This window comes from Vanellus vanellus (assembly GCF_965231255.1).
Source record: "Vanellus vanellus genome assembly, chromosome: 2".
NCBI classification, from domain to species: domain Eukaryota; kingdom Metazoa; phylum Chordata; class Aves; order Charadriiformes; family Charadriidae; genus Vanellus; species Vanellus vanellus.
This window is the reverse complement of record NC_138906.1, coordinates 169,210,672-169,230,035: the sequence shown is the minus strand read 5'-3', so window position 1 is coordinate 169,230,035 and position 19,364 is coordinate 169,210,672. Positions and strand designations below refer to the sequence as shown.

General features: G+C 56.1%; 2 protein-coding genes across 2 annotated transcripts in view; both read left to right on the top strand.

Moving 5' to 3' along the window:
- Positions 1-9,319, top strand: part of ZC3H3 (zinc finger CCCH-type containing 3) — a gene marked incomplete at its 5' end in the record, with an annotated part of 196,662 nt that extends 187,343 nt beyond the window's left edge. The window contains 2 exons of the mRNA XM_082498986.1: positions 8,786-8,863; positions 9,044-9,319. Coding sequence (XP_082355112.1) covers positions 8,786-8,863; positions 9,044-9,075 — 110 coding nt within the window. The 3' untranslated portion in view covers positions 9,076-9,319. The remainder of the gene's footprint in view (positions 1-8,785; positions 8,864-9,043) is intronic.
- A 6,566-nt stretch (positions 9,320-15,885) lies between these two features.
- On the top strand, positions 15,886-18,067 carry MAFA (MAF bZIP transcription factor A). The gene has a single exon (XM_082479530.1). The coding sequence runs from the start codon at positions 16,743-16,745 to the stop codon at positions 17,607-17,609; it is 867 nt and encodes a 288-aa protein (XP_082335656.1). The 5' UTR covers positions 15,886-16,742; the 3' UTR covers positions 17,610-18,067.
- Positions 18,068-19,364: the final 1,297 nt, after the last annotated feature.

Below are 19,364 nucleotides of genomic sequence, written 5' to 3'. Positions count from 1 at the left end.
CTTTGATCCAAAATGTATTTTGGCATCCAGGTGAGGCAACCAACCCTTTTGATCGGTGTGAGCCGGTGGCAGAAGGTGACCTGGAACCTTCCAGAGAGCATCTGCATGGTTGGAGATGGAGGGTTTGGACGCAAGGCAGTTGTCCTGAGATAACAGGAGCTGGCACCCACTGTCAGCTTTGACCCTGGTAGGACTTAGAGCAGTTTGCTCCTCTTGGTAGGGTCATGGAGGAAATATTTTTTGTGGATAAAATACAGGGACCTGGTTTCTCTGTGTGGTCACAAACGTCTTGTAAATCCTGCGCTCCAACCCCGACCATCTCGGTGGCCTCCACTGAACTCGCTCCAGTGCGTCCATGTCCTTCTGTACTGGGGAGCCCAATGAGCTCCAGGTGTGGTCTTGCAAGTGTTGGATATGTTCACAGCGCTACCAAATTAGCCTGATCCTGACGAGCACTGCTAATGAAGCATTTAGCGCAGACCTCAGCGCTGAACTCAGACTTCTTCATGATAAATCTGAAGCCTTTTATTTATCCGGGGTAACAAATTTACATACAGTTTTCTTATATTGCTCCATCATCCCTTGTGCACCTCCATGGAGAGTCTGGCTCCAACTTCAACCACCTTTCGGTAACTGAAGGCAGAGATTATTTGAGCATGGTTGAAGGTAGTTGAAGACAGCAATTCCTCATTAGTCTTCTCTTCTCCAGAAAGAACCCACCCCCTGGTTCTGTCTTTTCCATCCCAGTTAACTTCAGGAGGCATCTGAGCCACCTTAGACATATCTGAGGATCTTGAGTCCTGACTGGTGGGGAGCAGAGGTCTTGACCTTCCTGGCAGGGGTCCTTGCCTCTTTTTGGAAAGGACCTTGGCCGTGATGAAGTCATGGACCTGCAGCTGGTCCACCTCCATGGCTTCTTCTTTGGATGGGACCACGTCCATGTCCTGTCCTTCAGGTGGGGCCGCCTCCATGGCCTCTGAATATCCCATAGCTTGGCTGAGGGAAGCTGTTTTGTTCCACACAGTCTTCATAGCCTTTTTGCTCCTCTACATGTTCCTCCTCCAGGTTCCCTCCATTGACTTGTCATTGGCAGCACCCTCTTTCTGAGCAGGGTCGTGGTGGGTCTCCCCCACTGCTGGTTGGGGTGTTAAGGCCAACTGTTGTCAGACCTCTCTTGGAGTTACTAGAATGGACCTCTATTCCCCAGAGTCTGGCCTAGGTGCTGGAGAAGTTCTTTCCTGGGCCTCCCAACTTTTGAGAAATCTACTTGAAGGTCTTGATGCATCACCCAAAGGGTGGCAATAAGTCCTTGACTCTGCTGTTCCCCTACTTGCTCCGTGCCTACTGGCTGCTCACAGCAGCAAGAAACTCAACAAGCTGTGGAGCCAGATCCATGGACCATCTAATAAGGGCTGTGGAACAGTAGACGGCGAGGTGGCTTGTGACATCTCAGGGCCACCGCAATGTGTCCCTGGCTTGGTCACCCACCAGGTTGGGAAGAGCAAGGTGTCTGATGGGCTGAGGGATTATTCCCACGTGGCCTTTCTCTTGAAGAGAGCCAGGTAGTTGCACAGGGCGGCTCCTGGTCTCCTCGTGGGTTCCTGGAGCAGGTCATGCTGGTGGGAGATGGTGGCAGATCATCTGAGATCTTCAGTCACAGTAATTTTAGCCTCTGCAGGCAAGAGCAGCAACTGGAATCTTTATGCAGGACCAGGGATTTTAGTGGGAGAGTGGTGTTTGTCCTCTGTGTGCCTCAGTTTCCCCATTTGATGTACTCTCCTAATTAGCAAGAGCTCTGGAGCTTTACTGGCAGTTTGCAGGTAGTTTGGGGAGCTGTGGGGTGGAAGCAACTGGAGGGCTGAGAGAGAGCCAGGGATGAGTTTCAGGCATGAGAGGAGCAGATAAACCATTTCCTTTGTGTTTCGGGGGCAGCTACGTGATCTCCGTGCAGGCATGTGGCTGTCAGGGCGCTGCATCCGTGTGCCAACGCCAAGGCTGTGGCATGGTCACATGCCATCCGCTCACTGATGCGGCGGAGGTCTTGCAGCAGAGTGAGCTGGTGCCCTGTGGTCCCCCGTGATGAAGGTCTGTTACAGGAGATGCCGTGAAGGCTTCTGCCACGAGAGCTTCTCCCTCTCTGCAGGCTCCTCCGCTGACCCATCATTCTCCTCCGGCAGCCGATTGATGCGGGATCCACATGGCAGGACGTTTTCCTCCATCCCTGTGGAGATGCCACCAGTGTGTACGGGATGACCACGCTGCAGTCATTTTCCTTCCCCTGCAGCCCTGGGCCATTTTCAGGTCCAAGTCTAGTCCTTCAGGTCATAGGATGGAAGGGAACCAGGGAGGTCATTGAGTCCAACTTCCTGCTTAAACCTGTCCAACCTCCACAATAAGGTCCAGCTCATCATGTCTCTGCTGGTGACAGCTGAGAAGTCAAGGACATGTGGCTGGGGATGTGTCCCTTGGCAGAACCTCTTAGGAGGCAGGTAGAAGGTAGCAGGAGTAGGTGGAGACACTTTGATGGGCATGGTGAGAGCTTGTGGGAGTTACAGGACCTCTCAGATCCTCGGCAGATGACACCACAGGGATAAGGACAAGCTAAGGAGAGGAAGGACAGCAGGACACCAAACCCTGAAGTCTGCAGAGAAAGGAAAAGGGAGTTAGGAGCGTGATATGCTGTATTGTCCTTAAATCAGTCTTCCCACCACTGCCTTCTGCTGAGGTCTTCTGCTCTCATAGGCTAATTTAGCTGGACCAGGAAATCTCCATCTTCCTTCCTGATGGTACCCATGAACCCTCCCTGTCTCATGGTTCATCAGCCAAGAGGGCTGTGGGGTGGTGTGGACTGTGGTGGTACCTTCCCAGCTCTTCTCCTGGCTCTTGGCAGATCTTTCTTGTCATGGATACGGTGATCCCCACATTTGGCGGGTGGTGATGGGATGCTCCCATGGACGCCCTGATCTTGCCTTTGCTGCGTTGTCCTGCTGCAGGTTGATGTTTCCCTCTCTCAGCCCCCAGCCGCCACGCGCTCCATTGGGCACTCAGGGAGAGTTAATTAGAGAGCATCAAAACTCTTTCATAACTGAATTAACCACCCGCTAATAGAATTGCTTCTTCTAATGCGGAAATCTATCAGGCAGCAGGTAGTGGGGCTGCACCCATCCCTTGAGCAGGACAACGCCTATCAGTCTAATTGGTTTCCTGTTCACAGGCCGGATCTGCTCGGGTCATTAGCAATTGCATCTTCTGCTCCTGAGTCAGCAGGTCCTTACGGGTTTGGGGGCCATTCGGCGGGGTTCCCTGCAGTGGGAGAGGTTTAGGTTGCTTTCATCCACACTGGATACTGGTTTCAGGCAGCCTCTTCTTGGTCATGGGTGCTTCCTTCCCAGCCCAGAGAGACAGACGGGCTGATACTCAGGCTGGTGGACCTCACCAGGAGATGACTTCCTGGTGGACCTTGCCCATCCCTCTGCAGCGATGCCTTATATCTGGCAGCCGTTGCCTCCATCCCTCCATCCTTCCATCTCCATCTCCTGCTAAAGCACTGATCCTGCTGCAGGACACCATCACGCTCGGGGTAGCGTCAGGCTTTGGGGGTGCTGCAGGTAAAATGGGTGTTGGTGAAGGTTGGGGTTGGTTCTTCTCATGTCTTGGTGGCTCTGAGAAGGTCCAAAAGTCAGAAATTTCACTGTTGTTTAATTTCCTTATTGCAAAGTGGCCAATTTAGTTGAAACTTCCAGTAAACCCGATGAGTGCCGTGACTTTTTCTAATTGGGCTTTCGAGCTGCATCAGAATCATCATTTCTTTATCGCACAAAAGGCCATCGAAAATACTCTTCTCTGATTTACTTTCCGCCTGGACCAAGTCTCCTGCACGTTTCCAATCCTTTTCCCTTATCGATTCGCAGGCGACTTTCAGACCTGCCAAGTCTCACTCCTTTGCCAGGATTGAAATCTGCTGCATCCAAATTAATTTTTTACCTTTTTTTTTTTTTTTTTGCATATCTTCTGCCTGGGGTGGGGGGTCTGGAGACCACGGCTTTCAGACAATGGAGGCTCTGGAGACCAGAGCTCTTAGACGATGGAGGGTCTGAAGATCAGGGCTTTTAGATGATGGATGGTCTGAAGACCAGGGCTTTTAGACAATGGAGGGTCTGGAGACCAGGGCTTTTAGACAATGGAGGGTCTGGAGACCAGGGCTTTTAGATGATGGATGGTCTGAAGACCAGGGCTTTTAGACGATGGAGGGTCTGGAGACACCAGAGCTTTTAGACGATGGAGGGTGTGGGGGCACCAGAGCTTTTAGACGATGGAAGGTCTGGAGGCACCAGGGCTTTTAGACGATGGAGGGTCTGGAGACACCAGAGCTTTTAGACGATGGAGGGTGTGGGGGCACCAGGGCTTTTAGACGATGGAGGGTCTGGAGACACCAGGGCTTTTAGACAATGGAGGGTCTGGAGGCACCAGAGCTTTTAGACGATGGAGGGTCTGGAGACACCAGGGCTTTTAGACAATGGAGGGTCTGGAGACCAGGGCTTTTAGATGATGGAGGGTCTGGAGACACCAGAGCTTTTAGATGATGGAGGGTCTGGAGACACCAGAGCTTTTAGACGATGGAGGGTCTGGAGACACCAGGGCTTTTAGACGATGGAAGGTCTGGAGGCACCAGAGCTTTTAGATGATGAAGGGTCTGGAGACACCAGGGCTTTTAGACAATGGAGGGTCTGGAGACCAGGGCTTTTAGACAAGGGATGATCTGGAGGCACCAGAGCTTTTAAGACTTTGCTCAGGATTTCTGTAGACCCCTCTCCTTTCACACCACCGCCACTGGGCAGCCCTGTTGTTCCCCTCCTGACTTATTTAATGACTTTAAAACTGGGGATCGAAGAGCCCTCCAAGACGGGGAAATCCTGTCTTCTTCAGGATGAGCTTCAGCTCACCAGTAAAGGACAGATGTGGTGTTCGTTGTACATCTTCGTGGTCAAGTCACCATGTACCACCAGACCCCAAAGCCATCTCTGCCATCTCTGGTTTTCTGGTTGCTTTTTTCCTTCAAAAAGAAGGCATTAAGGAGAAGAGACATGGAAAGGACGTCCTGGCACAGATGTCCTGCTCTGCAGGTACGGCTGGAGATGGGCACTGCCGGGCGGTGGCAGGACATGTCCACCAGCACATCCCCGCTTCAGACATCCCGGTTAGGAAGCAAGAAAACATCTGAGCATTTTTCCTTCTGGACAAAGCTTCTCCTGACCTCCCAGCCTCAGTCTTTCCCTCACTTGAGGAGCAGAAGGTCTGGGTGGAAGAGCAGCAGGGTGAGGTCTTTGAGGCAGGTTGTCTCACCGTGTGGATTTAGTGCAGGATTGAGCCGAGATGATCCAGTCCCCCAGCTGCTTTTTTTCCATGTGAAAAAGCATTTACGGAAAATTTGGAGACTCAGCCCTGGCCGCTGGCCTTTCCATCCCACCTTTTGTTCTTTAACTTCATTAAAAAATAATAATTATTTTAATTTATTTTAAAAATGTATTTCCCAGCCTAAGTTTCTCCAGGAGCTGACTCAGCCGAACGCTTTCGCTGCGAACGGAAAAGCCATTTCCAAAGCAGATTCAGCCTCCAGACTCCCCCGAAGCATCCGGGAAGGGATTAAATCTTATTTTTCCTTTGGGATGGGGGCGAAAAATTACGTACGGGGTTTAGGGGATTTCTCCTCGTGGTGTTAAACGTCGGAGCATCCATTGGGGCAATGCTGGGATGCGTCGGTGCTCCGAGCCGTCAGGTGGGAAACCCTTTGCTGTGTTAATAACCGGAGCGTTACCTAGCTGGCCATTAAGACTCCTGCTAATTGCCGCCACCTCATTAGGCTGCTTTCTTTTCGGAAATGGGATTTTTTTTTTTTTATTTGGGGCTGTTTCACACTGGGATGGCTCTCGGGGAAGAGCAGGGTGGCTGCAGGTACCGTGTCCTGTGCAAAGCCCCTTCCCAGAGTCCGCCTGGATGCAGGAGAGGATACCCCCCCGCCACGGACAGCATCAGGAGAGCGATGGAGACCACACATCACATCGGGCTGGAAGTTGGTTGGGATGAGAAAATGACAATATAACCAGTTTTCCTTCCGGGAAGGATTTTTGGAGCTGGATGGCGAAGTTTGGAAAACTGCAAGCGAACTGTCTTCCCCTCCATCCCCTCGCTTCGGGGCTTGAGCATCATCCACAGGGATGTGGGGCATCTCCAGCCGCTTTTGGGCTCCTCAGCTGCCTCCCAACCTCCCAGCGGGGAAGGAAAAGCCATTTTTTAAACCCTCGGTGGTCAGGAGCGGTGGGGCAGGGAGAGGATTTGGGGATAAGGACCAGACCCCCTTCCTTTTATCCCCCATCCGAGGGGATTCCCCACCTTTAAATACCATTAAATCCCCCCCCACACACACACATCTCAGCATCTGGATATGAAACGAATTTTTGGTTTAACTTGCCCGTGGGGTGCAGCTGGAGCTGCTCGGCTCGGCAGCGTCTGGGGGAAGGCCGGGTTTTATTGAAAAATCTAATGGTGCCACCTGAAGCGTGATTTACTGCACTGTCCACTCCTCGGACTTGATAATATATTTCTATTAGATTTCCTTCTTTTTCCCTCCTTTCTCCTCGCGAAGAGTGGCAAGTTTCGCCGTCTGCCTGACACCTTCTCAGGCTTAGGCAAAATAAATGTTGATTTTCATCAAGGAGGAAGAGCGTTGGAAGTCCTAAATTCTCCAGCGAGGCTGACAAGCTCAGCAAAAGCCGCCCGGCTTTCGATGGAGAGCTCGTGATCCGGCCCCGGTTCTTCTCTTTGGAAGCAGTTCAATCATTGTAATGAAAAAGGGGTTTCTTAGCCCGGCTTTCGCTAACTAGAAATTATATACCTGGTTCCTGGAAGATGGATTGCGCGGCTGCCGAAATGCAGAGAAGAAAAGAAGGGAGGGGAGGTGGAGGATGGAGGGGGAAGAGAGTGAAGGCGCGCGAGATGCGACCCGAGATTGATCACGCCATTTGCAGGATCTCCCATGCACAAAAGCGGCAAATATATTTTCGTTTGCAACACACACCGCACACACACCCTCTTTCCTCCGGGTCTTTTGTGGCAGAGGGTTTTGCCTGTCCCCGGCTGCTCCCCGCGGGGCGAAGCAGCCACCGCTCCATCCTTAACAGGAGCAGCGTCTCCCCTCCATCCGACCTGAGAAACTGGTCCGGTTTCATCCTTTTACAACCTATTTTTGGTTTGATTTCATTTCTGCCCTCCTTGATGTTTTGAGGAGTACATTCGAAATCGGGCGGGGATGCTCTGAAAGCATCTCGGCTCCGTGCAACCCCGTACCGAAGTCAGGAAACTAATTACGGTCGATTTAAAAAATCACCTTTTTTCTTCTTTTTTCTTTCTCCCCCGCCCCCCTCTAAAGAAATCTATATTTCTACTTCTGTAATCATATTTGCTTTGAATTGCAAAGCGCGGCTTTCCTGCCGCTGCACAGATATTAGCTAATGAACTTTCCTCGGGGGGCGGAATTGAGCCGTTTCTATCGTTCTCGTTGGACCGGGGCCACGGTCACTGGTGGGGTGGGAACGAGGAGATGCTGATTTTGACTCCTCAGGGTCGATGGTCCCAGCTGGACCCTAATTACGGCAGCCGGGGGGCCAGATTTGGAAATCCCGAGCTGGAAAAACCATCTGGCTCGACGCGAAAGGGATACTCGGGGTGGGCTGGAAAATGCGGAGGGTGGTCCTAGGCTGAGCGGGGCGCGATGAGTGTCTGCTCGGCGTTGCCCTTCCCTGAAGCTGAATTCGGCTGCATCGCCGGTGACTAATAGCTGAGTCCGTCGTGGCTGCTCCACAGCCCTCTGATGTATGGGTGTTATATTAAGGGTGGAAAGGTGCTAAATGAGCCCTCTTTATTTTACATAAATTAGCTCAAAAGCTATGTATCACTGCCACGGCGGCTTAGACTCCAAGCAAGTTTGTTTACCCAAGTTTCAATGGAAAGAAAAACTCTTGGTGGCTCCCTTTTGTCGGATGCTGCTTGGGGTCCTCACCCTTCCTGTCTCCTCTGCCCCAAAACCTTCTCCTGTGGGCTCTCAAGGCTGCTCGAAGGTGCCTGTGGTCCCACCTCCATGTTGGGCATCATCCTTGGGAAGTTGGGGCGCAGTGGTGGCTCCTCGTTGTTGGATGCTTCTTGGGGTCCTCACCCTTCCTGCCTCCCCTGCCCCAAAACCTTCTTCTGTGGGCTCTCAAGGCTGCTCGAAGGTGCCCATGGTCCCACCTCTCTGGTGGGTATCATCCTTGGGAAGTGGGATGCAGCGATGGCTCCTCATTGTTGGATGCTGCTTGAGGTCCTCACCCTTCCTGCCTCCTCTGCCCCAAAACCTCCTCCTGTGGGCTCTCAAGGCTGCTCGAAGGTGCCCATGGTCCCCCCTCCATGTTGGGCATCACCCTTGGGAAGAGGGATGTGGTGGTGGCTCCTCATTGTTGGATGCTGCTTGGGGTCCTCACCCTTCCTGCTGGGAAGAGAAGCACAGGATGCAATTAGCTGCTCTCATTTATTTTTCTCCGTTTGCTCATTAATTATTCTTCTCGTTGGCGATACCGTGCCTTCCGGGGCCACTTTTACTCCCTTTTCCCACTGTCAAAACACAAAGCACTGGGGCTGCCAGAGTGGCAGAGGAGCTCAGGATGCTCCTGCGCCCGCATCCCGGGGGATTTCCGCGGCAACCTGTGTCAACCTTGATGACTTTCTCTTTTTTTTTCCCCCTTTCCACTCCCAGGCAGCACCAAACGGAGAACTTTGCCACTGGTGTCTTCGCGGGACTCCGAAAATACCCGTCTGGAGGAGGGCGGCAGAGGTGAGGCTGGTGGGTGCAGTTGGGGTTGGGTGCTGCCGGGATGGAGGACCACCCGTGTCCCCAGTACCCATCTCCGCTGTGTTAACCCACTGCGACCAGGCAAGGAGAAGCCCTGGGGACGTCCAGACGTGTGTCACCCACCTCCCACCATCACCTTATTTTTTCCTTTCCTCCTTCCAGGCAAACGGCTGCAGATCAAACCCCGTCTATGAGCAAATCCCGATCCCGTGGCAGCCCCACCAGCTCAGGAACCGTAGAGCCGGGCACGACCTGGCACCTACCTCAGGACACCGTGGCCAGATGCGGCATCCCCTTCTCATCTTGGTTTTTTTCCGGGACGTCATTTTGGCAACGAGCCGGGTGGCAGCGCGGGGAAGCGCTGCCCACTCCCATGGCTTTGTTTGAAATGTTTGAATTTGCCAATAAAATCTCTTTTCAGCTGGTTTGTTGAAGGTCCACCAGGCTCCTTGGATGCTTATGGGACTGGGAAGGGGCTCCAATCCCCATCAGTCCTCCAGCAGATCCTGGCTCTGCTGATGTCCAGGACACGAGGTGACACAGGGACCTGAGGAGCTTAATACCATCACGCGATGTGCCCGCATCCAGGTCAGCCACTATACTGGGGACAAGTCACCGTGCTGGGACGTAACGGGGCATAAAGTCCCCCACACGGCTCAGCCTCAATCTCTCGGTGCCCAGAGCCCACCTGCATCCATCCCGCTCCGTCCCCTTTGCTTTTGGGAGGAGATTTCTTGGAGCGGAACCGTGTGCTGAGAGCATCCCTAGTGGAAAACTGTGCTGGGAGCAGCGTTGAGCTTTCCACCAAATGCTCCATCAGGATCTCCCGTGACCGGTTGCACCCTGACCCCAACAGTGGGGTTTTCATCTCCGTTGGGGTACCCAAAGTTGGGTTTTTTTCAGGTTTTTTTTTTGGGGGTTGCTCCAAATCCAAGCAAAAGCGGCAAAGCATTGTGCCAAGCCAAGTACTGCTGATGGTTTTTCGCATCCGTGGGTACAACTTCCCTGGGGATTTCGAGGCGGTGGGTCCTGTTTCCCCCCATAGCTGCGATTTTGGGGACAGCCGCAGGGATCTCCCCTTGCTTAGAATTCCCAAGAACCGGGAGCAGCCGTGCGGGGCGGTGGGATTTGCCCATCCCTTTCCCCCTCAATCTCAGCACCTTCAGACAAAGCCCTGTGGGGAAAAAGGCGGCAGTGGGGACGTAGGTGAGCGTGGGGGCTCCCTGGGGACCCAGCACCCAGGTGTTGGGGGGGGGGGGGGGTGACAGAGCCACCATGATGCCACAGACCCAGGTGTCCCACAGCTCCGGTGAGGGGCTGATGGCTGTGCTTTCACCCCTGGTGACCAGGCGGCGCGGGGTGCCCCCCCCCTCGGGGGTTTCTCTTCCCTGGGTGAGCACCCACGGGTGCGTGCACCCCATGGAGGGGTCTTGTCACCCCACTGGGTGCTGCCACCCCCCCCCCTCGCCTGGCTCGTGGGGGGGGATTTTGTGCCCCCAAAGGCACAATGCCATTAATATCTGTCACCTCCCTGAGCTCCCATTTAAGATGCTGAACTGGGAACTGAAGGTGGGGGGCTGGTTAGTGCCGCTTGGAGACCAGTTTGGGGTGGCCACATCCCCAGCATCCCCCTAGCCATCACGGGGACTGGCAAGTGTCCCCCCTCCCCGGGGCGGCGCTCGTACCCCAGCATGTGTACAGCGATCTTTTTTTTCTTTTAATAAAAACTTCATCATTTCCGTTGATATTAAATGTCTTTTATTAACCTGTGTGTTTTGATATGTAAATAAAGAGCATCTTCCCCGGAGTGCCCGGTCGGAGCGTGGCTTTGCTCTTTTTTTTTTTTTTTCCAGCGATCCGGCACGAACATCCCCTGGAGGAGCTGCTAACGCTGCCTCTCTGCTCCGCAAATTCCTCAGGGTTTCTAATTATTACAACTTTTTCCCCTCCCCTTTACCCAAAAAGGTGGTTTCCTACCAAAAAATCAAAACACTTGAGTTCACTAAATTGAATGAGACGATGATGCTGTGAGTCCCCAGGGACGGCCGCTGCGGGATGACGGTGACTGGGAGCTTCCGTGTTTCCCCATGTCCGCGGCTCCCTAACGAACAGGCTAACGGGGATTAAGGCTCGCGCTGTGCTAATTAAGTGAGGCAATGAGTAACTCGCTGAGAGCCGCCGCTCTGCCGCCCACCGGCACCGCTTCTCCCTTCCCGGGGAGGATTGGAATTTATTGCTGGCTGTCGTTAAAGCGCTGCTTGGGGCTGATTAATTTCCGAGTAGGGATAAATGTGGCCCCTGGAGAGGTGTCGCCTGAGTCCTGATGGGTTCCTCACCCCGCCACCAACAGCCACGACACCTCGGTGACAGACCCCCCATGGGGATTTATCTGTCTTCTCCGTGAAGCTGGAGATGCCGCGGCAGTGGGCGTGTGGCTGGGCTGTCCCCAAGGCCCCGGCAAGGACGTGTCCGGGGGGTGTGTGTTGGCCGGAGGGGTGGCACGGGGCAGTGTTTCTGGAGGACGCCGTAAACATTTCCTGGAAAACCCTCCTGCGGCGGGTGCTGCTGGCACAGCTCTTGGTCCCCTGCCGGGGAAGCAGGTGCCGGGCTAACGTCACCCCCCCGGCTCACTTTTCTGCCTGTCATCGGGGTGGCTGTCCCCTGCCCTCCTCCTCCTTCTCCTCCTCCATGCCCATAGCTGGTCCCACCATGGGCATCAGCAGCAGTGTGCCCTGGTGGCCGAGAAGGCCAATGGCATCCTGGGGGGGGGCATCAAGAAGAGTGTGGCCAGCGGGTCAAGGAAGGTCATCCTCCCCCTCTGCTCTGCCCTGGGGAGGCCACATCTGGAGTATTGTGTCCAGTTCTGGGTTCCCCAGTTCAAGAAGGACAGGGAACTGCTGGAGAGGGTCCAGCAAAAGGCTAGGAAGATGATGAGGGGACTGGAGCATCTTCTTTATGAGGAAAGGCTGAGGGACTTGAGGCTTTTCAGTCTGGAGAAGAGAAGACTGAGGGGGGATCTTATCAATGCTTATCAATGCTTAAAGGGAGAGTGCCAGGGGGATGGGAACAGTCTTTTTTCAGTGGTGCCCAGTGACGGGACAAGAGGGAACAGGTACAAACTTGACCATAGGAAGTTCCATCTAAACATGAGGAGGGACTTCTCTCCTGTGAGGGTGGCAGAGCACTGGCACAGGCTGCCCAGAGAGGTGGGGGAGTCTCCCACTCTGGAGCCATTCCAAACCCGCCTGGACGTGTCCTGTGCCACTGCTGGAGGTGCCCCTGCTCTGGCAGGGGGTTGGACTGGATGATCTCCAGAGGTGCCTTCCAACCCTGACCATTCTGTGATTCTGTGATCAGCCTCTTGGCATGATTTTTTTGCCCCCTCCCAAAATCATTTCCAACCCTCCTCTGCGCAGCAACGGCTGGATTCGGGCTGCGGGTGCTGGTGGAGCATCACCGAGACGGTATCACCAGTTCGTGGAGGTGAATCATGGTGGACATCACCTTCACCATGGGGTGATGTCCTTTGTGAGAGCCCCCCCCAAGCCAGCAGCACCCCACGCTGGGTGCTGTGCACCATCACCCCATCATCAACCAACTGGGGAAACTGAGGCAGCACCCTTCCCTGCTCCGAAGGGTTAAAGAGGCACAGGAGCTGCCCGCTCTAAAAGCAAAAGGTGACGCCATCCCACCGCCATCCCCAGGCCACCAACCTGGTTATGTCACTCGACCGCCTGCGAGTAAACTTAGATGACCGGTTTGGCTTGGCGGGGAGGGCTGGTGACATGCTACCAGCCCCGGTCGCACTCCCCTGGCCGTGTCACTGTACCCGGCCACCACCCTGCTAAAAATACCCCCGGGGGTTGAGGGGAGGGGTGGGGGTGTCGCGGGCAAGCGACAGCCCCGTTGGAACTCAGCCCATTCCTAATCCCTTGGTGGCTTTTGTCCCATCGGGGGTGGCAGCAGCTGATGGGGGCCCCCAAGGTGCGAGGAACGTGGTGCCAGGGGTAGAGAGGTGACACCGCATCCCGGACCTCTCCCCTTCCTTTCCCCGTGTGGGACCCCAAAATCCCACTGCACAGGGACACTGATGCTGCGTTGGAGGGGGTCACAGCAAATACAGGTTAAAAACACCCCATGAAAAGTTTTTTTTTTTTGTTGGAAGAACATCCAAAATGCCTTTTTGTCCCCTTCTCTGCCCCCACTTCCCAAGTTGGGGAGGTCCCGTTATCCCCTGCCCAAGTTTGGGGTCTCCAGTATGGGATATCATGTCCCAGGCTGTCCAATATGGGATAACCTCCAGTGTCACCGGGGTCCCAGGGGACACACGTGGGGCTTTGCCTGCATCTGTGACCCTCCCTGGGGGGGATGACAGACACCCCCCCATCTGCCCCAACACAGTGCTACCTCGATAGTAAAAAGACATGGAAGGGGACACCAAGCACCCCAAACCTTCCAGAGGCTGGAGAATGATGGAGGATTTTCATTGGGAGGGATGCAGTGAGATAAAGTTTTTTTCCCCCCACCAAAAAAGGCCTTTTTGCATTAATTTGGCCCAAATAATCCCTGCTTTAAATTAGCAGCCATGGAGGGCAGTGTCCCCTGTCCCCAAGTCCCTGAGTGAGGACAGTGATCAGCTGGGTGTGGCGACTGTCACCCCGCACACCATCCCATGGGATGCAGCAGGGCAGGATGCAGCCGGGTTGGGAGGTAGTGGGACCAGGGTTGTATCCTGCAGGGTGCTGGGGTCCATCCTGGGCCCCGAGGGGGGTCGTTACGGGCTGGGTGGGTATCGATACCCTCTGTAGGATGAAAATGCTCATCCCTTGGGGTGAGGTGGGACAAGCCGATGGCCACTGCCCCCGTGCCTCAGTTTCCCCCCTCGGTGTGGGGAACAGCTGGAACCAGGCTGCAGTGTGACACATCCCTGGCCTCAGCACATGTCCCCATCCTAACCCTGACCCCCCCCCCAGCGCTGACCTTGACCCCCCCCCCCCAACCCAACACTGACCCCAACACCACCAGTGTGAACCCCAACTCTCGCCCCCAAACACCCTCGTCCCTCCTGTGCTGCGGTGTCCGCAGGGTGACAAGGCACGGAGCATCCCAGGCCTCATCCTGTGCTGGGCTGAGCACCTCGTTGCCATCCTGACCAGCTGCCGCTTGGTGCCGGTGACGCCTTTTCCACAGCGCTGGAATGGTGGTCCTCAGCCTCGAGCCGGTGATGCTCTTCACCAAGTGCCAGGCACAAATTGTCACCTCCTGCGGCGCCAAGATGGGGACAGCGGCGAAAAACTGGACCAGCCGCGGCGGTGCACACGGCTTCTCCTCAACCACCAACGGCTTGTGGGAAAACTGCAAAAAAATGCCCCAAAATCTGAAAAATGTATAAAATTAAATATATATATATATATATGGCTGCCTGCAAGGATGTCCCGGGAAGGACGTTGGGCTGCTCCTGCCTGGGAAAACCGAGGTGGGGAAGGGCCTGCACCCCGATGTTGGGCCTGGCACCCCACAGGGGTGTGGGAGGCAGTGAGGCGGCTTATTTGGGCTTAATAATCGCCATTTGGGGGCTTTCCTGTCCCTTTGGGAGGAAATGATCATTTCTTTTCTATTTTCCCCACCGCCACCACTGCTCCCTCAGCCCGGCTTGGGAACAGGGGGGGCAGTGGGGGGAGCGGTGGGGGGGTGAAGGCACATGGTGGGTTGATCAGGGTGGGGGATATGAGGGGGGGATGCCCGGGGGATGCAGGGTAAGGTGCCAGGGGGGATGTCTGGGGGATGCAGGGGAGTTGCGGGGGGATGCCCGGGGGATGCAGGGGGGAAGATGCCCGAGGGATGCAGGGGGGGAATGCGCAGGGGATACACAGGGGGTGCAGGAGGGATACAGCGGGGGGGGGGGGGGGGGGGATGTAGTGGGGATACAGGGGGAATGCCCAGGGGATGCAGGAGGGGATGTAGAGGAGGATGAAGGGGGGATGCCTGGGGGATGCAGGGGGGTGCAGGAGGGATGCCTGAGGGATGCAGGAGGGCATGCAGGGGGGATGCGGGAGGGGGATACAGGGGGGGATGTGGGGGGGAATGCAGAGGGGATGACGGGGGAATGCAGGAGGGATGCAGGGGGGATGCAGGGGGCAAATGTGCAGGGGATACACAGGGGGTGCAGGAGGGATGCGGGGGGGGCAGTGTGTAGAGGGGATACAGAAGGGATGGCCCGGGGGATGCAGAGGGGGTGCTGGTGGATGCAGGAGGGATGCGGGGGGAGATGCAGGGGGGATGCAGGGGAGGGGATGCGGGGGGGGATGCCCGGAGGATTCAGGGGGGATTCAGGGAGGGATGTAGGGGGTGATGCAGGGGCGGGGGGGAGGGGGGGGAGGATGCAGGGGGGATGCCCGGGGGATGCATGGGGGGGGGGTATGCAGGGGGGGAAGCCCGGAGGATACAAGGGGCGTGCCCGGAGGACGCAGGGGGGATGCAGGGGGGGGTTCCGGGGGGGAATACCCGGGGGATGCAGCGGGGATGCCCGGAGGATACAGGGGGGACACCCGGGGCACTGCCCGCCCCTCCCCGAGCGCGGAGCCGGCGGTGATTGACAGCCGCCGCCGCGGGGGTGGGTGGGTGGGGAGGGGGCGGGCGTTGCCATGGGGATATGCAAATCGAGGCGGGCGAGCACCACCCTGATAGGTAGGAGATCGCCAGGCCGCGCCTCCTTAGGGGGCGTGGCCGGGCCGCGTTCCCCCCTATATAAGGGCGGCGGGTTCCATTCAGCTCTTCGGCCGCGGCGGCAGCGCCGAGCGCAGGCAGCGGGCAGGCAGGGAGCAGGCAGGACACCCCCCTCCAGCCCCCAGGGCGCCGTGCCCGTGTCCGGGGGGAGGAGGAAGAGGAGGAGGGTAGGGGAAGGCTCTGAGCCCGGGGAGGTGGGGCCGGGGCAGGTGCCAGGGGGAGGCAGGAAGGGGCGGGCAGGGCGCTGCCTGTTCCTCGCCATTGGGGAACCGGCCGCGGGCAGCGGCGGAGCTTTGCCCGGGCGTGCTGGAGGAAAAAAAACTCAGTCCCGTTACTCATCGAGGGCACCGCTTCCCCGGGGGCGGCGAGGGGAGAGCAGCCAGCCCGCAGCCTACGGAGGAGGGTCGCGGAGCAGAGCCTCGGTGGAGGGTCCCGGTGCCCCGTTTGCAGAGCGGGTGCGGAGCCCCGGACCGAAACCCCGACGGAGGTTTCTGTCCGCAACTCGGAGCGGAGTCCCGTCGGAAGATCCCGGAGCCCGCGCTGATCCCCCCGCAGCGAAACCCCGTCGGAGGCTCCCGGAGCCCGGGCTGAACCCCGCAGCGGAGCTCGGCTGCATCCCGGAGCAGAGGGCCGTCGGAGGTTACCGGAGCCCCGGACTGATCCCCTCCATCCCCGCAGCGAAGCCCCGTCGGAGGCTCCCGGAGCCTGGGCTGATACCTCCGCAGCGGAGCTCGGCTGCATCCCAGAGCAAACCCCCGTCGGAGGCTGTTGAAGTCCCGGACTGATCTCTGCCCCCCTCCCCGCAGCGAAGTCCCATCGGAGACTACCGGAGCCCCGGACTGATTCCTCCCCCGCAGCGAAGCCCCGTCGGAGGCTCCCGGAGCTCGGCTGCATCCCGGAGCAGACCCCCGTCGGAGGCTACCGGAGCCCCGGACCGATCCTCCCCCCACCCCCGCAGCGAAGCCCCGTCAGAGGCGGCCGGAGTCCGACCGCAGCCGAGAGCGGAGCCCCGTCGGGGGCGACCGGTTTGCACCGCCGCCCCTTCGGTGGAGGCTCCCGAAGTCCCTCCGGCCCCCCAACTCTCGGTGAACGGTGGTGCCCGGGGGATCACCCCCCGGTCCCTCCATGGACTGAGATGGCCTCGGAGCTGGCCATGAGCGCGGAGCTGCCCACCAGCCCCCTCGCCATCGAATACGTGAACGATTTCGACCTGATGAAGTTCGAAGTGAAGAAAGAACCGGCGGAGGCGGAGCGGCTGTGCCACCGTCTCCCCGCTGGTTCCCTCTCCTCCACCCCTCTCAGCACGCCCTGCTCCTCCGTGCCTTCCTCGCCCAGTTTCTGCGCTCCTAGTCCCGGTGGGCAACCGGCTCCCGGCCCGCCAACAACCACCGCCGCCTCCCTGGGCTCCAAACCGCAGCTGGAGGAGCTGTACTGGATGTCGGGTTACCAACACCACCTCAATCCCGAAGCTCTCAACCTGACACCGGAGGACGCGGTGGAGGCGTTGATCGGTGCCCCTCACCATCATCATCATCACCATCAAGGTTACGAGCCTTTCCGACCTCAACCTTTCGGGGGCGAGGAGCTCCCGCCGGCCGCCCATCACCATCCCGGCCATCACCATCATCATCATCACCACCTGCGTTTGGAGGACCGCTTCTCCGACGACCAGTTGGTGAGTATGTCGGTGCGGGAGCTCAACCGGCAGCTGCGGGGCTTCAGCAAGGAGGAGGTGATCCGCCTCAAGCAGAAGAGGAGGACCTTGAAGAACCGAGGCTACGCTCAATCCTGCCGTTACAAGCGGGTCCAGCAACGGCACATCTTGGAGAACGAGAAATGTCAACTCCAAAGTCAGGTGGAGCAACTCAAGCAGGAGGTGACCCGTTTGGCCAAGGAAAGGGATCTGTACAAAGAAAAATATGAGAAATTAGCCGGCCGGGGTTTCCCGAGGGAGCCCTCCCCATCCGCCGCCCCCAAACCCACCGCCGACTTCTTCATGTGAGCCGCAAACCCCCCCTTTTTTTTTTTTGGGGGGGGGGGGGGGGGAAATTGTGCTTGTGTGTGAGGGGGGTGTCCCCTCCCCTCCCCCCCCCCCCCCACTCGGGGAGAGCAAATCCTCTGCTTGTACAAAAAAAAAGTATTTTTTTTTTTTCTTTCCTCCCTGAAATTTTGGGGAGGGAGAAGTTGAACCCCCCACCTCTACCCAACTTGGGGGTGGGGGGGACACGGGACGACGACACCCCGACCTGGAGCCAGCCTGCATGCGGGACGTGTACGGCGCGCCTCCCCACATCCCCCCCCCCCCCTCCCTCCGGGAGCATCAGCGCCATCCAGGTGGCTTCTCCACCCCCCCTCCCCCCCCCTTTATCCTGCGTGTTTCACCCCTTCGCCCATTTGATTTTTATTTTAATTTTCGGGGGGGGTCACCACGGATCGGTCGGGGGAGGGCCCCGGCAGCGCTGCCCGCACTCCCCCCCCCCCCCCCCCCTCCCGGCCGGCAAACCTGAGCCACATTTAACTTATTTACCCTTGTAAATATGTAGAAATTAGTTAGGTTTTTTTGCCTTTTTTTGTTGTTTTCTTTTTTTTTTTTTTCCTTGAGCCTATATTTTGCTTGGTGATTTACGAAAAAAAAAAAAAAAAAAACCCCGAACCCTAAAATCCTTTAGAAAAGAGAAAAAAAATACACGAGTCTTAAAAGTTTGTATGTAATAGCATGCAAATAATATCCGAGTTAATTTAACGATGTTGGGAAGAAGCCGAATGCACTATATACAGGAATCAATTGGGTTAAATAATACTGTTTTATAGAGATTTAAAATGACTATGCTCTTAAAAATAGTGGGGAGGGGTGGGAGGGGAGAGGTAACAATTTTAGGGTGACCTGAAAGGCAATATAGTAATATATGGACTGCAAACGGTTGGCTGCTATCTCACTATGCACCAGATTTATTTATTAACCCTCGGGAAACGGAATATTATTTTAACCTTGATGTTGAAAGAAGGAAAGAAAATGCACATTATTTCTTGTGTTAAAAAAAAAAAAGAGTAATTCGTGCAATTGTGCTTGGAAGCGAAAGCGGGGCCGATCCTGCGCGGAGGAGCGGGGGTGTTTTTGTTTTTGTTTTTTTTTTTAACAAGTTGCTTATTTAAAAAAGAAAAAAAACCCATAAAAATAAATTAAAAAAAAAAAATTAATCTTGGGGTAAACTCAAGGGTCTTGCGGACAAAGCGAGCTTGGGAGCCTGGTGCATTTTAGGTACTGATCGTGCGAAGCGTTTTTAACGACCTGTTGTTTCGATTTGTGACGGTTTTAACGATGTTGCATCAAGATAAAAACTTATATTCAACTAGAGCCTGGGTCGGGTTTTCTCTCAACCGGGATAGGGGGGGACAAGCCCCCCTGCAGCATCGCCTTTTCGTTTGGGGGTTCGTTACTTCAGCCCTTCGAGTCCTGATGTGAAATCCTCTCTGAGCTCCTGTCGGACGCGGGGACAAATCCAGTGTTGACCATCGCTTGCCAGCCAGGGACCACCAGCGGTTCTGCCCCGTTGAACTCCGGCTTTTCACTTTTCCTGTCTTTTTTTTTTTTTCTTTTTTTTTTTGTTTTGTTTTTTTTCCCCTGTTTGTTTCTAGCCGGGTACTGAGGTTTTGTTTTTTTTTCCTCCTCCCCGGCCAGAGGGTCCCAAGGTGTCCCGGAGACCTTCATCCCCGCAGCCACCGAAAAGTCACCTTCGCCCCAGCCCGGATGCGGTTT

Coding starts and splice junctions, on each gene's coding strand:
- MAFA (XM_082479530.1), top strand. CDS start 16,743: ATGGCCTCGGAGCTGGCCATGAGCGCGGAGCTGCCCACCAGCCCCCTC.